Source organism: Ochotona curzoniae, unplaced genomic scaffold (genome assembly GCF_017591425.1).
Source record: "Ochotona curzoniae isolate NIBS_2020 unplaced genomic scaffold, NIBS_Ocur_1.0 scaffold_4701, whole genome shotgun sequence".
NCBI lineage: Eukaryota > Metazoa > Chordata > Mammalia > Lagomorpha > Ochotonidae > Ochotona > Ochotona curzoniae.
In genome coordinates this window covers 28,687,666-28,707,906 of record NW_024467122.1, presented here as the reverse complement: position 1 = coordinate 28,707,906, position 20,241 = coordinate 28,687,666, and the positions used below count along the sequence as shown (strand labels likewise).

Genomic DNA, 20,241 nt, shown 5'->3' with positions numbered 1-20,241 from the left:
TGTTTAAAGGGAAGCACCTGAAATAGCCCTGCCTGTAAAAGGAAATCTGTGTCTTTCAGTTCCAATAATTCGTATGGATATTACAGCTACTTAATTAGTAACAGTATACAGCCTTCATTTATGATGTTAAGAAATAATAAAACAAGTAATTATGCTGTGTGTACCGTATGCTCCCTTAATTTATTTTTGAGATATGTCTGTCTAGTAAGAAATAAAATTCTGACACCTACACACACTCAAATATATATATATATATATATAAACTTTCTGGCCACACAGTTACATATCACTCTTAAATCTTATACTCTCAGTTTCCTAAGATCCCTAAAGCCCGTGGTGAATTTAGCAAAATATTAAGTAGGAATAGAAAGAGAGAAATAGAATTTGTAAAATCTCCTCAGTACTCTTGTGGTTAACTTTACTAGTGATGTACTGTGCTCATCTTGACTAAGAGAAATAGTAAATATTTCTTTGATAAACTAAACACTTTGAAGTACTTATTTCATCTGCTGCGTGTGTGTGTGTGTGGTAGACATGGTGAATGACCATAGCAATACAGATTCCGTGAGCTGCACTCAGTAGTCGGAGTGAATTGAGAGTTTAGAGGGGAGTAAAGAGCCTGCTCTAAGGGCAGCTGTGTCGTGCTCGGGTCTCCGGAAGCACGTCCAGGCAGGGGACTCATGCTTTCCACAGCTTCGTTGTGAGGTGAATCTGTGTGCCTGCATGTAGCATTGGAAGACTGTGCCTATGGAAATGTAACTTAATGAATAGGAGGAACTCGTTCAAATTATTCCTTTACAGTAAGCAACCCCTTTCTCCTCAGCATTACATTGTGAACATTAATACAAAGATTCTTATAGTTTGTCTACTATTTGGAATTGAAAAGATTTTATCAATTTTTGGAAAGACAGAATTTTAATAAAGAGTATGGACTGCTGTAGGAAAAAATAAAATAAACAGATTTTAATTACATTTCATCTGTCTTTACTAATGGCACAACATGTGGGGAAAGACTGATTTTCTTGGGAAAATATGTCTTGTATACTTAGCATTGTCAAGTTTGCTGGGACATTCTAGAAGTGTCCCCTGCCATCCTTGCCCGCAAGAAGATTATAACATTGATTTCAAATACTACTGCAGTGAGCATATTTGTAGTTAAATATTTGGAGATTGTACAAATACCTGCAATTAGAATAATTATATCTGTTTATACAACTAGTGACATATTAATATATAATTTATTCATTTTTATTTCATGGAATAGAATGGCAGGTAATATATAGAGAAAGAAGTATTTGTTTAATTGCAAAGTCAGATATATAGAGAGGTAGATCTTCCATCCAATGATTCACTCCCCATCAGCCACAATGGCCGAAGCTGAGCCAATCCGAAGCCACAACCAGGAGCTCTTCTGGGTCTCCCATGGGGGTGTCATGTCCCAAGGCTTTGGGCCATCCTCCATTGCATTCCTGGACCACAAGCAGGGAGCTGGATGGGAAGTAGGGCTGCTAGGATTAGAACCAGACTCCATATGGGATCCCGGCACGTGCAAGGTGAGGACCTTAGTCACTAGGCTACTGCGCCAGGCCGAAGAAACAAGTTCTGAAGACAGGTGAACTTAATCCTGGAGAAAGGGTGGTATATGAATTAGCATAAAGAAAAGAGTCCAATGTAGAGAAAAGCAGGATAGCGGAAGAACAAGTGTGAATATAATGCGAGAAGACTCGGGATTCAGATTGGGAAGAGTAGAATTTCCACAAGGAATACATCAAATAGAGGAGATCAGACTGGATCATCAATGCAAAAGCATTCAGATTTCCTTGAATAGAAAATAAAAACACATTATGGTGTTTATAAAATAGTAGTGAATATTTGATGGAAATAAAACTTCAAGCACATTATTCCCTCGCTTAGCATTGAAGATTAATTGAAGCAGGTAGGTGATAAAGGTAAGATTATCAACTAGGAAGCAGTATTAATCTATTACTGGTATAACTACTGGGACTGCACTAAAGACTGGCAGGTGAGGCCCCCAGCATAGTAGCATATTGCATAAAGCCCTCTCCTTGTATGTAGTGGTATCCCATTATGGGCATGGGTTCATATCCCAACTGATCCACTTCCCTTCCAGCTCCCTGCTTGTGTCCTGGGAAAGCAGCAAACACCCCAAAGCTTTGTGACCCTGCACCCGCGTGGGAGACCCGCAAGAAGCTCCTGGCTCCTGGATTCGGATTGGCTCAGCTCTGGCCATTGCAGCCACTTGGGGAGTGATTCAGTGAATGGAATATTTTTCTCGCTCTTCTCTCTGTATATCTGACTTTCCAATAAGAAAAAAAAAAGACTGGTGGTGTGAGAATGAGAAAGATGTTCCTATCACAAATACTGTACAGAAAATGGGATTTGGTGACCAAAGAGGTATGGGAGGGAAATAAGTCTATATATTTTTTTTAGAATTCTGTATTTTAAGCTTTTTTGCTCAAGAGATTTTAACAACATAGTACCATTAATAAAATCTTTAGTTCAATGCTAAGAACTAATTTCATATCCTTTTTGTATACTAACTAATAAACTATGACCAAAAATGTTAAGTTCAGCTTGAGAATAATAATAATACAAGGTGTCAGATATAAAACTCATAAAAATGGGCTTCCAAAACTTAACTGCAAAAGCATGAAGTGCTTCTAAGCTTTTTTCTCTGAGGATAATAGAAATATGCATGGGAATTTCTTTGAAATGAGAGCAATTCGGATCCTATAACCCCATTTCTCATGTAATTGAACTTTCTGTGAAGTTTATTGCTAACAGAATGTCCAAAAGTTATTCTGACTCATAAAAATTATTCTGAAGAGCTGCAACTCAAAGCATTCAAAGATAGGCTGCCTGTCAGCGCTACAGTTGAAGGAGTCGTTTTTTCAGAGGCAGCCAAGGAGTGCTCAGGCTGTTGTGTTCAGACCAGAAAAAACTATGTGAACAAGGCAGGTGTGTGGATATTTAAGAGTTCTGAGGGCTGGTGCTGTGGTCTAGTGGCTGAAGTCTTCGCCTTGAACACACCAGGATCCTATATGGGCGCCTGTTCTAATCCCAGAGGCCCTGCTTCCCATCCAGCTCCCTGCCTGTGGCCTGGGAAAGCAGTCTAGGACAGCCCCAAGCCTTGGGACACTGCACCCGCATGGGAGGCCTGGAAGAGCTTCTGGCTCCTGGCTTTGGACTGGCTCAGCTATGACCTTTGCAATCACTTGGGGAGCAAACCATCGGACAGAATATATTTCTCTCTGTCCTCCTCTCTGTATATCTGACTTTGCAATAAAAATAAACAAATCTTTTTAAAAAAAAGAAATCTGAAAGCAACATATAGAAAGAATTTTGTTATTCTGTTTAAGAAGGGACAGGATGAAGATGGCCCATTAGCAAAGCCTCCTACCAACTATACACAAATGTTTTATAGTTGATCAAGTAGTTATACAAAATTTAGATAATACATCTGATATCAAGAGTCAGACATGCACATTGCCGAAAGCTAAAAGAATCTAAGAAAAAATAATAAATGACAGTTCTTATATATTATGTGTTGGAGAAAATCCTCAAGGATTAGATTAGGAAGCGATTTTGAATCTGTTCTCTTACCCTCACATGGGAATTTGTCTCCTAAGTAAGATAAGAAAATGATAGTTTACCCTGGCCTAACAGAATGTCAACTAGTACTCCATAAATAATCGTTAGAAATATATAGGCCTTATTTATTATCTTTACTTAATTTAGGTAATTCCTAGAAATTCAAAGATCTATGTGTAATGTTAATACAAATACTATAAAATATTTTTTTAAAAAGCATTTGAAATTTTTCTATGTCATTGAGAACATAAGCAAGTTTTGGGTCTGGTGCCGTGGCATACGGTAGGCTAATTCTCCTCCTGCTGGTGCCATCATGCCACTTGGATGCTGGTTTGTGTCCCAGTTGCTCCACTTCCCATCCAGCTTTCTGCATTTGGCTGGAAATGGCAAGAGAACATGACCCAAGTCTTTAGACCCCTGAACCCACGTAAGAGACCAGGACGAGGCTCCTGGCTCCCAGGTTTGAATCAGCTCAGCTGTGGCTTTTGCAGCCAATTGTGGAGTGAACCAGAATATAGAGGATCTCTCTCCTTTCTCTCTCTCTTTTTGAGGTGTATGTGTGTGAGTGTATGTGTGCGTTCTTGTCCTTCTCTCTCTGTAAAATCTGCCTTTGAAATAAAAATAAACAAATCTTAAAAAAGAAAAAAACTTTCAATATGTCTCACACTTAAGACCATTGTTATTCAGTGGGTGATGCAGCTTACCAAATAGTATCCTGTCAGTTTGGATGAATTAACACATCCCTATGTCAGTTTCTACCAAAGCCTAAGCTAACCACTGAGTATAAAGTCCCCTAAACCCTTAATACAAACATTTCACACATAGGGAAAAATGCCTGTGATTTAATTTTCAGTCATCAATGGCGCCTGAAGATTACTGTGAAATGATTAGATATTAAAAAATGGGAATTATAAATACATGTGACATAAAAATAAGATTGGGGAAAACCCAGTAAACAAAATATTAGTCTGTCTATACTTCCACAATTCCCAGTCCATGATGTAAAAAATAAAATAAAATAAAATTTAAAATATGTATGTGTTTGAATTTCACAGTGTTTTGGGGATCAAAGAAAATATAAATCAGTTTCATTCAACGTTTGATAACCTTTTCCTTTGTCTGTATATGTTGTGGCATGAACAGTATCAGTTAAAGTGTCTTCTGAGATAAGCATGCATCATAACACTGCATAGTAACCTGCCTTTGTTAAGACTGTTACTTAACTAAGTTTGCATGTTCTATAAAGTTGGATTTCTCTTATATAAAAAGATTTAAGACTCAGGGACAAGGCCCGGCAGCGTGGCCTAGCGGCTAAAGACTCAGGGACAGACATTTGGCGAAATGGTTAGGGTTAGTTCAAGTCCCAGTTCCACAACTGATTTCAGTGTCATGCAAATATGTAATTTGGAAAGTAGGAAGTGAAAATTCAAGGGCCAGAGTCCCTGCCATCCTTGTGGGATATCTGGATTGAGTTCTGGCCCAGCATACTCATTGCAGACATTCTGAGAATTAATCAGTGTATGGAAGATCTTTGTCTCTTTCTGTCTCCCTCCCTTCCTCCCTCTTGCTCTATTTTTCCCTTTCAAATAAAAATAACTGCACATTATAAATTAATAAATATATAGTCAAACTTAAGACTATATGAAATATCTAAGTTCAGTAACATACAATTTTTTTCAATGTGGAAACTCTATTTTAAGATTTATTTTACTTATTTGAAAAGCAAGTTTACAGAAACAGAGATATCTTCCATCTGCTGGTTGACTCCCCAAAAGGCCTTAATTCTCAGAGCTGGGCTGATCTAAAGCAAGGATGCAGGAGCTTCCTCTAGTTTTCCCATATGGGTGCAGGGACCCAGGGAACTGAGCCTTCCTCCACTGCTTTCCCAGGCTATAAGCAGAAAGCTAGAAGTGGAGCAGCTGGGAAACATACTGGCACCAATCTGGGCTGCCAGCACTGCAGGCTTAGCCTACTGCATCACGGCATCAGCCTCCAATAATAGGCAATTTTAAACTGTCAGAAAGAAGCAATGATTACCTAAAAATCTAATATCATGAATGAAATTAATTATCTATTCATTGTATCTTCATATTGAAACCAAAGAATCTTTCACAGGGGAAAAAGTGTTTTGAGAACAATATAATGGAACAGTTTTGAAGTAGTTTTTCATAAGAAGATTGATATGAATCTTAATATTTATCAAAAATAGACTCTAAAAGTACTGAAAATGTAATGTTTTAAATACAGCAATGCTATAACCAAGAAACAGTCCATTTCATAAAGGTCTTCTGTGTGCCTTCATATATAACTTCTGCAAATGTCCCTTGTGGGTTGTCTTAGATGCTGGAGAGCAGAGTCAAGACAGAAACACCAGGACAAAGGAAAGAGAGCAACTTTCCCAGTCATTGACACATTTCAAAAATACTACTAATACATGCATCTTCTGTTCTTGACCTGAAAAACGTATTTGAATGGAATAGCTGAAGTAGTGTCCTTGCTATCGGTATAGTTTTTCCCACATTCTATCATATGCCTGCTTATTTGACACTGATGCTTCTGCCACAGAAGATGCGTAAGCAGATACAATTATGGCAATTCCATGCCTTTGTGTGTGTGTTTCACCTTCCTGATAAATGATGAAATAAAAAAGAAGAAACAAAGATACTGCTTTTGAGAATCAGTGATTCATTGTTGCCAGAAGCTAAAGTATTCTTGGTACAAACAGGCTAACCTTCACTTAGTTCTCTGACTAGTGGTAAATTTCTAACATCGTTGCCACCAACTTCCCAAAACTTTTTCTTTTCAATGGGAGACATATGGTCCAATAACTGATCCTTTAATACCCTTCTGCAGAGGCCCTTCTTCAATCAAAATAGATGCTACAGGTCAATGTAATTGACTTTGCTTATTCTCGAAATATACTTTAAGAAATCATCATCAAACTTTCCATTGCTTTAAAATTAAGAATGTAAACGATGTCTTATTTCTGGAACGTATAATTGTATTGTTGAGTTCCTGTTCTGTTAGTTACTAGAACAAAACGCTCATTGCCCTATAGTCAAGTAGCTTCATGGCCCTGTCATTGGTGCCACTTCTTTGAGAATCTTCCATATGATTGAAATATACCCTGATAGGCAAAGGGAAATAACTCAATAAAATTGTCGCTTGATCTTAATTCATTCCATTATCTCAACCATTTTGTGATGTTAAGTTAGAGGCTTAAGCAAAATAACTCTATTATCTTCTGTTAAGTACTTCCCTAATAGTATCATCCACTGCACTAGAACTGCCAGCAGACTTAATTGGAATCCAGCGGACAAGCCAGACATCTAACTTACAAAGTCTTGAATAAGCCAGGGGTAAAATTATACCAAGGTTACTTTAAAATCCAAGACATGAAAGAGAAGTACCTTAGAAAAACTACAAAGAAGGAAACGAAGTTTTAGTCCTTCTCCAGGTTACAATTTTTCAATGGGTGAAGCAAAAGTAACTAATGCAAAGTTTTCTGGATTTTCATTGTTATGTGTCTGATGTTGGTGATTCATTTAAATAAGTACTAACGATATCATGACTTTTCAGTGCCTTGTGTACGTTGGAGAATAGTGACATTGGTTTTAAAATGTCATTTACCTCATCTGGGCACAGCTGAATATATGTGAACTAAGCTTTAATTGTATTATCTTTAATCTCAAAGATGATTCCAAGATTTTTGCTTAATTTCAAAATATGAAGCCATTCAGGAATAGGTTTGATTAATATGAAAGTGATGGTAGGAAGCAAATTAAATAATAAATGTTTGGTACTAGTGCTTTAAAACTGAATGTGGGTGATCACATTCCCCAACATTTTTTTACTTTTATCCTCTTCTTTTTAAGATATATATGGATCCATCCAGTACTTTGACTAGTTATAGTCTTACTTATACAGACAACATATTTCCATCATCATTTAAGAGAAAATGCAAGTCCCATAATATTATTTCCTATCTATCAATTGATATCTGATTCCTCTACCAGATATCCACAGATTTGAATTAGAGCTTTGAATTATAATAATACAAGCATACTTTTTTTTTAAGTCACATTATCAAAAAATTGAGGGCAAGTGTTCAGTGTCATTTGGAATAGAATCTGAAGGACCTAGATTCTTGATGGGAAGTGAGGTAAACATTATCTGTATAAATTGATGTTCAGAATTTCATTTTGGTTTTCTGGAGCATTATCTTCTCTATTATCAGTAGAATTACACTTTAATGATTATTATTTTCACATATGGCCTTTCTCTGAGTAATTAAAACAAACTTTTTGACTTTCATAGTACTGTACCATAACTAGCCTAAATGAATGTTACTGTCACCATGAAACATGCAGTGCAGAGAAAATATGATCCAAAATCATTTTTAAGAAAAGTGGTAATTTATAAGCTCTATTTCCTGAGTATTAGTCAAAACTTAAAGCTAAGACGGGCATGTTTTTGCTGAATAGTAGGTAGGTAAGGTTTTTCACTGAAAAAAAAAATTTTTTTTAAATCTGATCCAGATGTCAAAGAAAAGTTCAGAACCAGATCATTTCACTGATGAATTCTACAAGAGTTTTAAACAACCAAGGTCATTTCTTTTCTAACTTGATGGAGTTAATTCAGACTCATTCAATGAATCCAGCCTTCACCTAATACCAAAATCAGAAGGCACAACACAAGAAGAAACCCATGCACCAATAACTGCAGTGAACACAGACGTAAATCCTCAGCAAAGTACTAACAAGCAAAATTCAACAGCACACTGAAAAGATAGTTCACTATGACCAAGTGAGATTCATGGCAGAGTTGCAAAGGTAGTTCAGTATATGCAAATCAATAAATAAAAACTATGCCATGTTTACAGAAAAAGATGAAAGTCATATGATCATCTCAATAGTTGCAGAAATAAAACATTTGATAAAGTTTTGAGATCCCTTCATAATAAAGGAAAAAAGAAAACTCTGAACGAATTTGATGTAGCAGGAATGAAACTCAACACAATAAAGGTCATTTAAAGGTAGAATAAACCCATAGCTGGTATCACACTGAATTGGGAAAACCTGAATGCTTTCTAACTTCTGAAGCAAGACAAAAATGCATAGTCTCGTCACTTTTTTATTTAACACTGTGCTGAGGTCCTAGCCATATTAATCAAATAGAAGGAAATAGATGACATCCAAATTACAAAAGAGAAAGTTAGATTTTCCTTGTTTTGCTAAGCAGTGTAATCTCACACAAGAACCCAGACTTTTCCAAGAAGCCTGTGTCCTTACCTTCCCATTCTACCCTAGAAATCCATGCAATCCTTTTGATCCTATGTCCAAATGTCTTTCAAATCCATTCCCTCTTTCTAACTGCAATTAACAGCCCTAATTCAACCTTCCAGTCTCACTAGGACACCAAGATTGCATTTTTGTTGTAATAAAATATTCATAACCATAGTTTACCAAGTTTACATGAATAGTTCGGTGGCACTAAGTACATTCACAGAATTAATCACTAGGAATTTTTAATAAGAAACCGTCTGGCCCTCTTACCTGTAAGTCGATCTGCATGATCTCAGCATTTTTGACAATATGATCTTTCTGGCATGAAAATGATGTTATTAGATTAATCAGATCCCTTCATTCTGTCCTTTGGACTACCCAAGTGATTTCATCAGTCAGTTTTTATAGGAGGAAGATACGATGTACCAAGTTTTTCTAAAATTTTTCAACTTACATTGAAGTGAGTGAGTGAGTGAGTGAGTGAGTGAGTAAATGGCAACATCAATATGAGGATAATTAAAAAAAAAAATTTAACCATGCATGGAAAATGAAATAGTAAGCTTTAATCAAATAAGCTGGGTGTCACATGCCTGTGGTGTGAACAAAAGATGTGTGGAAGGCAGTTGAATAGGTGAGTCGGAAATTCAGAATGGAATTGGGTTTGGAGGTCTGGATTTGGGAATCATGAACATTTGTGTGGAATCAACAGAGCAAGTAGTATCTCTTGATAAAAGTATGAAAAGTATAAGAAAGGATGATGAAATGCACCATTGTTTAAATGAACGGTAGAATAGCAATAGCCAAAACTGTAAAAGAAGAATTTACAAGTCTCCGTCGTAGCCCTGTGCCGTGATTGAAAGAGGGTAGGATCTTTGACGCTGTTGGAAACCGCCTTCCTCCCCCGCCCAGCAGTGTTTTCAGTGGCTTCGTTGGTTCTGCTGCAGGGATGGTTCTGCCCATCTTGTCTTGTGTTTCCTTGGTTCTCCTTGGGAAAACTAAAGTGCCAAATCTATTTAGTAAATAAAATGTCAATGTCCCTTTATGATTTTAAAAAAAACTCTAAACAAATTTGCCAAAGTAACATGAATATTTTTCTAAGGAGAAAGTCGTTTTACCAGCAGGAATTCTTTTATTCTTACAAAAAGCATTTTCAAAAATGCAGTCTGTGACCTCATGCCCAGAATCAGCCAGCAGCAATGTATCTGGGCCTGCTTATCCCACTTCACATCATCACTACCCCGTGACACTCTTCTCTTTCTGGGCATGAGGCGCCCAACTTGAAGGTCAGTGTCACCAATGGCTGCATCCACTCCCCCCAACTTTCTGGGAAACACATGGAGCCTTTTCTTCCCCCACCCTTGGGACTTTACCATCATGTGCACCAACAACTTGGGCAGAGCTGCAAAGCCAGCACCACAGTTTGGTAGTGAAATGTTAGTAGTCCTTCCAGTGGACAGTGTTGAAGACCATCTTGAATGAAACAAGGAAATTAATGCTTGCAATGGTTATGAGCCCACAAAAAATTACCCTTTTGCATTGTGGATGATAATAGTACAAAGCCAGAGAGTTGGCATGCTGCACCCAGCAAAGAAGGATGAAAAGGGCATATTAGTGGCAGATTCTACTTTTATTGATGATCATGATAAGCTGAAGTTGACTGTTGCCTACTTGGTTACGACTGACAGGAACTTTGATGAGATTCTTAGGTTCTTCTCAGCTGACAGGTAAAACAAGGTCACCACCAGCTGATGACAATGGTGCAGGTAAGTCCTTTATACCATCCCTGAGGCAGAAGTCAGTAAACTTTTTCCTGGAGAAATCCTCCTGGACCTCCCATGTGGCAAGAAACACCTGTTTTACTCCCCAGTCTTAGCTCTCTCCAGTAAGTTGGAGTTAGAGCTGCTGACATAAGTCGATCAGGGGAGACTGGCTGCCAGTCATGTTTCCTGTAGCAATGGCATAAAAACATCCTAGAGTAATCATATCTAAGATCTTTACATTATTATCATACTGCTAGCTTCCTAAGTGCAATAACACTAAAAGTTTTTTCTGGACTTTTTTTATTCTATGCTGCCACCAACATTCTCTTTCGTTCAAATATTACAGACCTCTGCCTGGATGACTCTCTTTAAAATGCTCTGTGTTTGAGACTCAAACGTTTTTAGATATCTGCCAATTTATGATCAACAAGAGTTATGTTGATAGTTAAAAAAAGCTTGATTTATCATAGAATGATCATCTATTTTTCACTTTCTAATCAAACCCTCTGTAGTCCATTTTTTGAAAGCACCAAAACCTGAGGTTCAATTTCCTGTAAAAATCTAAGCGTTTAAACCCAGGAACTTAGATTATCCCAGTCACTCCATAGTATTCAGTGTTTGGTCACAACTGGGGGAAATTTTTTAAATTCTGGTTTTCTAGCATATCATTGAAGAGGGAAGAGCACTTTACAAGTTGTCTTATTGTTCTTGTTGTAAAACTTTTGATAAATTTCTGTCAGAAAAGGGGGTAACGCAGGAGGTGTTAGCATGGTGACAAGTGCCATGTGCCTTTCACACAGTGTGTTCATTTGTCAGCCTGCTCTCATGATAAAAGCACAAGACAATACATCTTGTGAGAAGAAAACAAGAGTATTGAACATATGTAATGGTGAGGGTATTCTTTTAGTGAAGTTCTATTTTCTTTTTGGAAATCATATCATATCCTCTAATAAGATATTTGTTTTTATGTCAGTCTATTACTTTACAATCAAATTAGCTATTCACCAGGACTCATTCAAGCCAAAGAAGTTCAGAAACAACCCTTAACAACTGAGGTGTACCATGTTTGAGAGAGCAAGGATGTGGCACCACATTCTCATGTCACAACCACAAACTGCATAGCTCTGATCATATGAACTGCTATATACTTTTGTTTTGTTATCCATCAATAATATTTAATATACCAATGGAAATTAAGTACATGCATAAACAACTTCTTAAAATGCCTGGTACATAGTCAGCCATTTTTAAGTGTTACTTGCCTTTTAAAATATATCTCAATATTCATCAAGAATGAAAAATGGAAATAAACCACTCAGGAAAATTGGTAAATAACTTATAGTTAATCTAAAAAAAATTATGCATTTGTTATCATAGTAGATACATTCATATAATCACATGTAAATATGAAATTAACACTTAAAAGGATTTATATATAAAATATGACTATAAATATGTTTTAAGTTTATATAGAAATTAATAAACAATAAATTATAACTATGATTACCTGATAGTACAATGCTATGAATTTACTTTTGCAATGTGTTATTAGTAGAATAGATTAATTATACCAGTAACTACTGTCTCAGTTTGACTTAAGTAAAAATTTTTTACCAATGTTACTAAGATAAATAACTAATAATCTATAATCTGAAATCTCTGGGTCTCTGAATAACCACACCCTAATGCATATAGCTCTAAAATAAAAACAAAGAAACTAGCTGGCCCAGATTTGTCATTATTTTACCCAAGAAACTTGTATAAAAAATTGTCTGTGTTTTGTTTTCTTCCTATTTGAAAGAAGAACTAGAAAAATCCTAGTCCTAGATCTTGCTCTTTTTCTATTTAATGAAGCCCTTTGCAAGATGTTACTGAGCAATATGTAGAGCAGATGGAGTCCATATTAGTGAACTACATAATTGTTAAAGGATGTTATAGATTTGAACAGTAAAGGATAGCCTGTAGGCAAATCCTGCAAGATGCTTCACACAGGCACACAGCTACCTTCCTGTTGGCACTGCCTAAGTTGGGCGAGGGTATCCCATTCTTTCAGAGGAATAGGCACTTCATTGTGTTTCAAAAGTCAGTTAGCTTTTATAAAAGTCAGTAATTGACATTTTTCTCATTTCTGAGATCAAATTTTCATAAATCATTCAACCTGGATAAACTTGGGAATGTGGTTGATCTGGTAATTGTTGATATATAATAGACACATTGCAAAACCTTATAGTTAAGTACTTCCTCCCAACTTGAGAGTTTCAAATGGAAAAACATCTTAATGTAAAAAAAAAAAAAGGAAACAAAAGGAAAGTAAGTTTGCAGAAGCCAAAGGAAACATGACACAGACCCATCTAAGTAATCTGGGATTCCTTTGATTCTGAATTTGTGGTAATAATTATACAAAGTAGAACATATATTGTATTATGAGGGAGGTTTGTTTGTTTTCCTAGTTAGTGTAAATGATATTACCAAAGAGGGAAACAACCAAATTGAAAGCAGTATTTTCTGTCTCTCCACAGTCTGTCAGTGTGTGCAGTAAGACCAGATCAATCCTAAACCAAGAGAGGTGTCACATGGTGAAGAACCGACAAGCAAGAGTCCCTCAGTTATTCCCACTAATGTGACAGACACATGAAGTATTAGCTTGAGAAACCTACAGCCTCGCAGACCCTGAAGCCTGTTGGGGGAACAGATAGGGAATCCACCTTACTCCGTTGTCCCAGAGAAATGGGGACAATTAAAAAAAAACCTGAAGCAATAGCATGTATCTCCTCTGACCACAATGGAATAGCAGTAAAAATCAACAAGAGAAGCTTTAGAAAATGTACAAATAAATGGTAGCTAAACAACAGTCCCTTAAACAATCAGTGAGTCAAGAAAGAAATCAGTAAATTTAAAAGTTATAAGACCAGTTGTCTTAGGCTCCTTCAGTTCTAATCATCTCCCTGCTGGCACATCTAGGAAAGCAGCAGAAGACAGACTATGTGCTAGGACCCGTCATCCATGTAGGAAACCCAGTTGGTGTTCTCATTCCTGACTTGAGCCTGGCAAGCCCTGGCTGTTGTGCCCATTTGTGCAGTGAATCAGTGGATGGAAGATCTCTTCTTGTGTCACTCCTTTTACCTCTGTAACTCTGCATTTCAAGTAAATAAAATAAATATTTTGAAAAACATTCCTGAAAAAAATTGAAAATAAAAACTTGAAATATGAAATACAACAAAAGCATTGTGGAAAGGGAACTTATACCAGTCAAAGGCTACAGGCCATTTGCCTAATAAAATAATAACAAAATGAGCTCAATAGCACATCACCTACATTGTTCAGCATGATGATATGAGATTTATCAAGGGATTTAAGAATGGTTCAAAATGCTGAAACCAAAATGCATAATATGTGATCTCAACAGAGTAAAGACCAAAACATATGATATGTCAGTCTATGCACAAACAGCACAAAAAAATAACATCCTTCATCATTTGAAAAATTAATATAAAGGGTATATATATCACAGAATCACAGCCAACATCACAGTGCATGAGAAAATCTGAAAACATTTGCTCTGTGATCAAGAACAAGATAAAAGTGTTCCTTTCCACCATGCTTATTCAACTTTGTATTGATCAATAAGTCATAAAAAAGAAATTAAAAAAAATCCATATAGAAAAGCAGGAAGTCATAATATCCCTGTTGCAGAAAACATGTTTCTAGGTGAAGGAAAACCTGAAAACTACCACAATACTGTTAGAGTTGATCAAGAAATTTAGTCAAATTTTAGGAGAGAAAAAACACCTTGTAACAGTAGCATTTTGTTACACCAATAATAAACTTGCTGAGAAAGAAATCAAGAAATCAATCCCATTCAAAGCAGCCAATAAATAAATAAATAAAATAGACTAACTACCCAAGTGAATGATCTATACAATGACAAATAAAAAAGGACACTGAAAATTAAAACACATTCACAGATTGGAAAAATTAGTTGTTAAAATGTCCACACTATAATCTACAGATTCAATGCAGTCCCAATCAAAATAGCAATGAAGTTCTTCATAGAACTAGAAATATTAATCCTAAAGTTCATAGAAAATACCAGAGAACCAGAGAAAGGGAGCATACAGCTGCAGGCATCATAATACCTGATATCAAAACATACTATAAAGCCATATTAACCTAAGTAGCATGATATTTTCAGATACCATTGAAATAAAAGTTTAAAACCCAGAAATCCATGCATTATAACCAACTGATCTCTTTTTTAACATTTATTTATTTTTATTGGAAAGGCAGATCAGATTTATGGAGAGAAGAAGATACAGAGAGTAAAATCTCCCATCAGCAGGTTCATTCCCCAAACGGTTGCAATGGCTAAAGCTGAGCCGATTCAAAGCCAGAAGCCAGGATCTTCTTCTAGGTCTCGTACAGGGAGTCAGGATCCCAAGGTTTTGGGCCATCCTCTCCTGCTTTCCTGGGGCCATAAGCAGGGAGCTGAATGGGAAGTGGAGCAGCCAAGACACAAACCAGCCCCCATATGGGATCTCAGCACTTGCAAGGTGAGGATTTAGCTATTGAGCCATTGTGCCAAGCTCCTATATCCAACTGATCTTTAACAAGCTTGTGAACAACAATCGTTAGGGAAAGAAAGATCTTTTTAATAAATGTTGTTGTCTCTTGTATCGTGTGAAGATAAACTCAAAATGGATCAGACTTACATGTAAATCCCAAAGGTATCAATCTAGCAGGTGAAAAATTAGGAGAATTCCTAAAGACTTGATCATAGACCATAATTTTTCTTGGGTAAGATCCCTAAGACACAGCCAACAAGAGGGGAAAAAAATTTAAATAGGATTGTGTTAAGCTAGGAATCTTCTATTCAGCAAAGGAAAAAAGAGAACAAATGAATGTATACATTGTGCTTTACTCCCCAATACTAGTGGGATTCCCATTAATACTTAGACTTTTACATTATAATGTTTTCCTATACTTGTAATGGTACATTTATGTGTCAGAAAGTTAAACTTATAATGGTGAACTGAGTGTGTTATTGTGGCAACTCAGGACAAATAGGGAGAGGCATGAACCCCTATGCTTTTAGATATGTATTATGGGAATAATTAATGAGTGAGTAAAAAAGTTAACAGCAGACAAATGAGAGAAAATTTTCTGCACACAAGGATTTGTATCCATGTATGGAAAGAGCTCAGCAGTAGGGAAAAAAATCTAAATTTTAAAATGGACAATTGATTTCAGTAGACATTTCTTAAGAACAGACATATAAATAGCTAACAATTGTATGAAAAGATTTTTAGCATCACTAATCACCAAGGAAATGCAAAGAAACCACAATGAGTTATTCTATCACCCAGTTAGATAGCTATTATCTAAGCAGCAAAAGCTAACAAATGCTGGCACGGACAGGAAGAAGGGAAACTCCCTCAGCTATCAGTGAGAATGTAAATTAGTATAATCATTGTATACAACATCAATATTCCTCAGAAAATGAAAATGAAACTACCTATGATCTAACAATCCAACTACTGAGTATATCCAAAGTGGAGGAGGGGGAGAAATCAGTGTATCAAAGAGATACCTGGACTCATAAATTTATCACTCTCCATCACAAAGATATAGAATCAGCTGAGATATGTATCAGCAGATGAGTCAAGAAAATATGGTGTATACATATGTAGTGGAATACTATTTTACCAGGCAAAGAAGGAAATTCTGTCACTTGTGGTGGAACTGGAGGTTTTTAAACAAAATATGCCAAGTACAGAAAGACAAATTCAGCATCTTCTCACTTACCCCTGGAAAATAGCAACTTGATCTGATAGCATTGCCAGGACTACTGGAGATTAGGAAGAGCAGAGGGGAGGAGCAATACAAAGGTATTGGATAACAGATACCAAAAAGCAGTTAGAGAGAAGGGGTAAGGCCTAGTGTTCTACAGCAATATAGGATAACTATGGCTCACAAAGTATTATATAGTTTATAAAGAACTTAAAAAGGAATGTTGACAGCCTCCCAAAACAGAGATATAGTAAATATTTAAGGAGACAGAAATTCTGGTTACCCTAATAATGCTCATTACACAATATATGCTGTACCTAATTATCACACCACAGCCCACAAATGTGTACGATTATTAGTATCAATTTTAAGCCAAATTTTAACAAACTGTATGCAAAAAATACAATGAATGGCCTGTCAAGATTTATGCTGAGAACTGTTTGTCAACATTAATTCAATATACTATCAGATTTTAATAGTAACTTAAAATTGGATAATGTTGTTGTGTAATTGTAACATTTTTCTCCTCCACAACTCGTTAATGGAACTTCATCTTAAAGGATCATAAAGTCTCATGAATCACAGTATTCAAAGTGTGTAAGATGACACTAGTTTTTAACCACTCGGAAAGTCCAACTAATACAGAGTGATCTGTAAATGCAATGAATCATTAGACTGTTTTAATGGATATATAGTATTTATATATAGTTTACAGTTGAGAAATTTGTAGTAATAAGCTTAGACAAGATTCAAAATTTTACTCTAAGACCATTACTACATTTCTTAAAGTGGAGATTCTGATGTGCTGAAATCGTTTGTTCTCCTGGTTCTTTTCTATCAGCAGGTTTCTTGATACATGCAGAATCATCCATAAGCTTAAACTAGTTTCCAGCGTCGTGTGCAGTCGATTCGCCTATTCCTTCCAGAAACCCCTTTGAGTAGGCACTAAGAATAGCCCCATTCCTTTAGTGTCTAGTTCTGTGCTGTGTTTATTTGCAGAGGACCCTCATGCATGAATCCATACAAATGAGGCAAACTGCAAACTGAAGCGGCTGGACTGTGTCACCCCCCAGTCTTTGAGGAGGAAAGGTTGCAGCTATGAAACTGCTAGGCATGAGTTTCACGTCTAAGAAACATTCTAACATCAAACAAGATTTGTAGTTTTGGTTTTAATGCTTTCTGTAGAGAAAAGGGGCGGGGGGAGGGAAAGGTAATGATCGAATTTAGGCATCTTTCTCCAAGTGAAACTCATGGATCCCCATGCATGGGACCTTTCCTCTCAGGGTAGCCTAAAAAACACTGCAGAATGGACTTCTGGATTTTGGCTATTTTCTGCTTAATTGGCTGTTTTGTAATCAGCTAAGTTCAATTTCCTCTGAATAAAAAGCCTATATGGGTAATTCCTAGCCTATACTAAGAAATAGGAACTTATAAAATAATGTAGTGTAAAAATTTTGTTAGAATCACATTTTAAATTTTTTTATTTATTTTTATTTATTTTAGTTATTTTCATGCTACTGGGACATGAGATTCTTTCCACTTAGTCACCTAACTGCAGGTTTTATTTTTATTGCTATCTCTGAAGAAGAAAAAAATGCATAGAATTATACAATGTATCAACCAATATGCCACTTATTTAAATAGATCGCAAGTGTTAGTAAGATTGTTAGTATTTCCATGCTGAAATGGATGCAACTCCTAAGGAAAGTCACTTTTAAACTACTCTACACTTAATGTGCCATCCTGTCATTGCATAGTGAATGATTCACCCACAACCTTAATGCAAGCAACTGTGTTAGAATGAATGCCCTGTATACTTCTTGAGGCATCTAATGCTGACATAATCTGAGGATTTGAGATAAAGTTTGTGCTGTCACTGTTTTTTTTTTTAACCTGAAATAGTTGGCACTCTGCACAGAAGTGTCTCTCATTTATAATAATGCTGTGTTTCTTAACATGACTGCCAGGACTTTGTGGTCCCAGGCAAGTCATACCCTTTTTCAGCTAAAACAGCTCTAACTAATTACTCTCTTTCTTTTCTTCTTTTTTTCTTCTTCCTGCCCCCCAACTTAGGTTGGAAAGGCTGGTGGAGGTGCTGCGGAAGAAGGTTGGCACAGGGACCATAAGGACAGTGATCTGACTGAAAAACGACAGTCTGGGGAAGTGATCACATCTGGTGACCAGGCAGCTTCATTCAACGCTGTGTAAACACTAAAGCCTTAACTTAGCAAACAGTTGTTAGAAGTGGGACACTCCAACCACATTCCAAGCTGAGATAAAATCAAATCACAAATGTTTAACCACTTTGCTGCTGACTTGAGTTATTATCCAAATATATTAACCACAGACTTTTACCGATGGGTAGCTATAAGGTTGCAGCTTATTTTGTAATTATTTTATAGCTCAATGTCTCTAAATCTTTTTACTGAGAGACTATTGTAGAATCATGGTGAAGTTGGTTGGGATCATATTTTTCACATATGGCCCTTTCTGAATCAAACAAAGTAAATATTGTCTAAGCCTTAATCCACTGTGTTAGGTCAAAACTTCAGATACATGCATCTTCCAATATAGAATATGTTCCTAACTCATGAGGGACCCAGACAGAAGAGTCTCTATTGTCTTCCTTCAATGCATATATGTCATCTTCGCTGGTATTAAGGCGCATCACGTATAAATGCCATAGAATAAATGTATAACTTGCTTTATTAAGAGTTAGACCCATTAAGTTGTGGTTTTGTTTCACTATAAACAATACAGAGTGTTCTCAATAAAGAGAAGTTGTTAATGTGTACTTACAAGTTCATGTTGTCAGTATTTTTGATGTTGAGTCATAGTAATTACCTAAGCTCTACTTAAGCTACAAAATCACTGAGACTTTGTCTAATAGGTTGGGACATTATGAGTTTGAATATTTGCATGTGCCAGCGTGTCTGTATCCTAAAATGCAAGAAGCTATCGAATCTAAGTATTTTTATTTATCGTCATGCTGGTGGAGGAGGGTATCTATTGTACAGAAAAACTACAATATGGTACAGAGATTAAGAAAAAATTAAACCTGCGGTTTAGTCCAGGTTGCCTGCCTTTTATTTTATGAAAATATAACTTAAAACAGTAAATGTAGTATCACATCTAAGGATTTGAAACTATGAATAAAACTGAAATTTTATATATTTGGAATTGGAGAAATATCTTCATTTTTGAATTGACTCCACAGGTAATTCAGTCTAAAAAATTATGCAGTTAAATGGTGAACCTACTTAAATTCACAAAAATTATATATTTTAAATTAATCCTCAATATTGACCCAAATTTCATTTCCTGCCCTCAGGATAAGTGCTTTCAGAACTATAATTATACCATTCTTTAATTTACTGTTGAGAATTATTCATTTTAGCTTTTTTCATTCTGCAAGAAAATGTAAGCTCATCTTTATCATAAATGACAAGAAGTCACAAGGCTGTTTCTTCCTTATTAAATCTAGATCTGTTTAACTGGCCATTAAAATAATCCCATTGCATTTAAAGTTAGAATTTACTCATGTGACCTGCTTTAAGTGATTTTTTTAAACTATCAAAATTAGAAAATAAGGTACAACAGAGATTAAAAATTAATGAACTGGGTCTTCTGTGTAGTCCTAATGAGTGTTATAGCTTCTCAGGCGAGGGACTGTGTAGAGAAATTTGTAATATTTTGGTATTGTATCTGGATTCTAATTAAAACCTGAAATGACTCCCCAAACTGGAGCTAGTAAAGTTATATGGGAGGTTTAGTAAGCAAAGAGAAATATTTTATGT

The 20,241-nt window shown here is 36.1% G+C and overlaps 1 protein-coding gene across 1 annotated transcript in view; it reads left to right on the top strand.

Annotated features, from left to right (window-relative positions):
* MIPOL1 (mirror-image polydactyly 1) overlaps positions 1 to 19,238 on the top strand; it is a 261,334-nt gene extending 242,096 nt beyond the window's left edge. The window contains exon 14 of the mRNA XM_040969560.1: positions 18,518 to 19,238. Coding sequence (XP_040825494.1) covers positions 18,518 to 18,584 — 67 coding nt within the window. The 3' untranslated portion in view covers positions 18,585 to 19,238. The remainder of the gene's footprint in view (positions 1 to 18,517) is intronic.
* Positions 19,239 to 20,241: the final 1,003 nt, after the last annotated feature.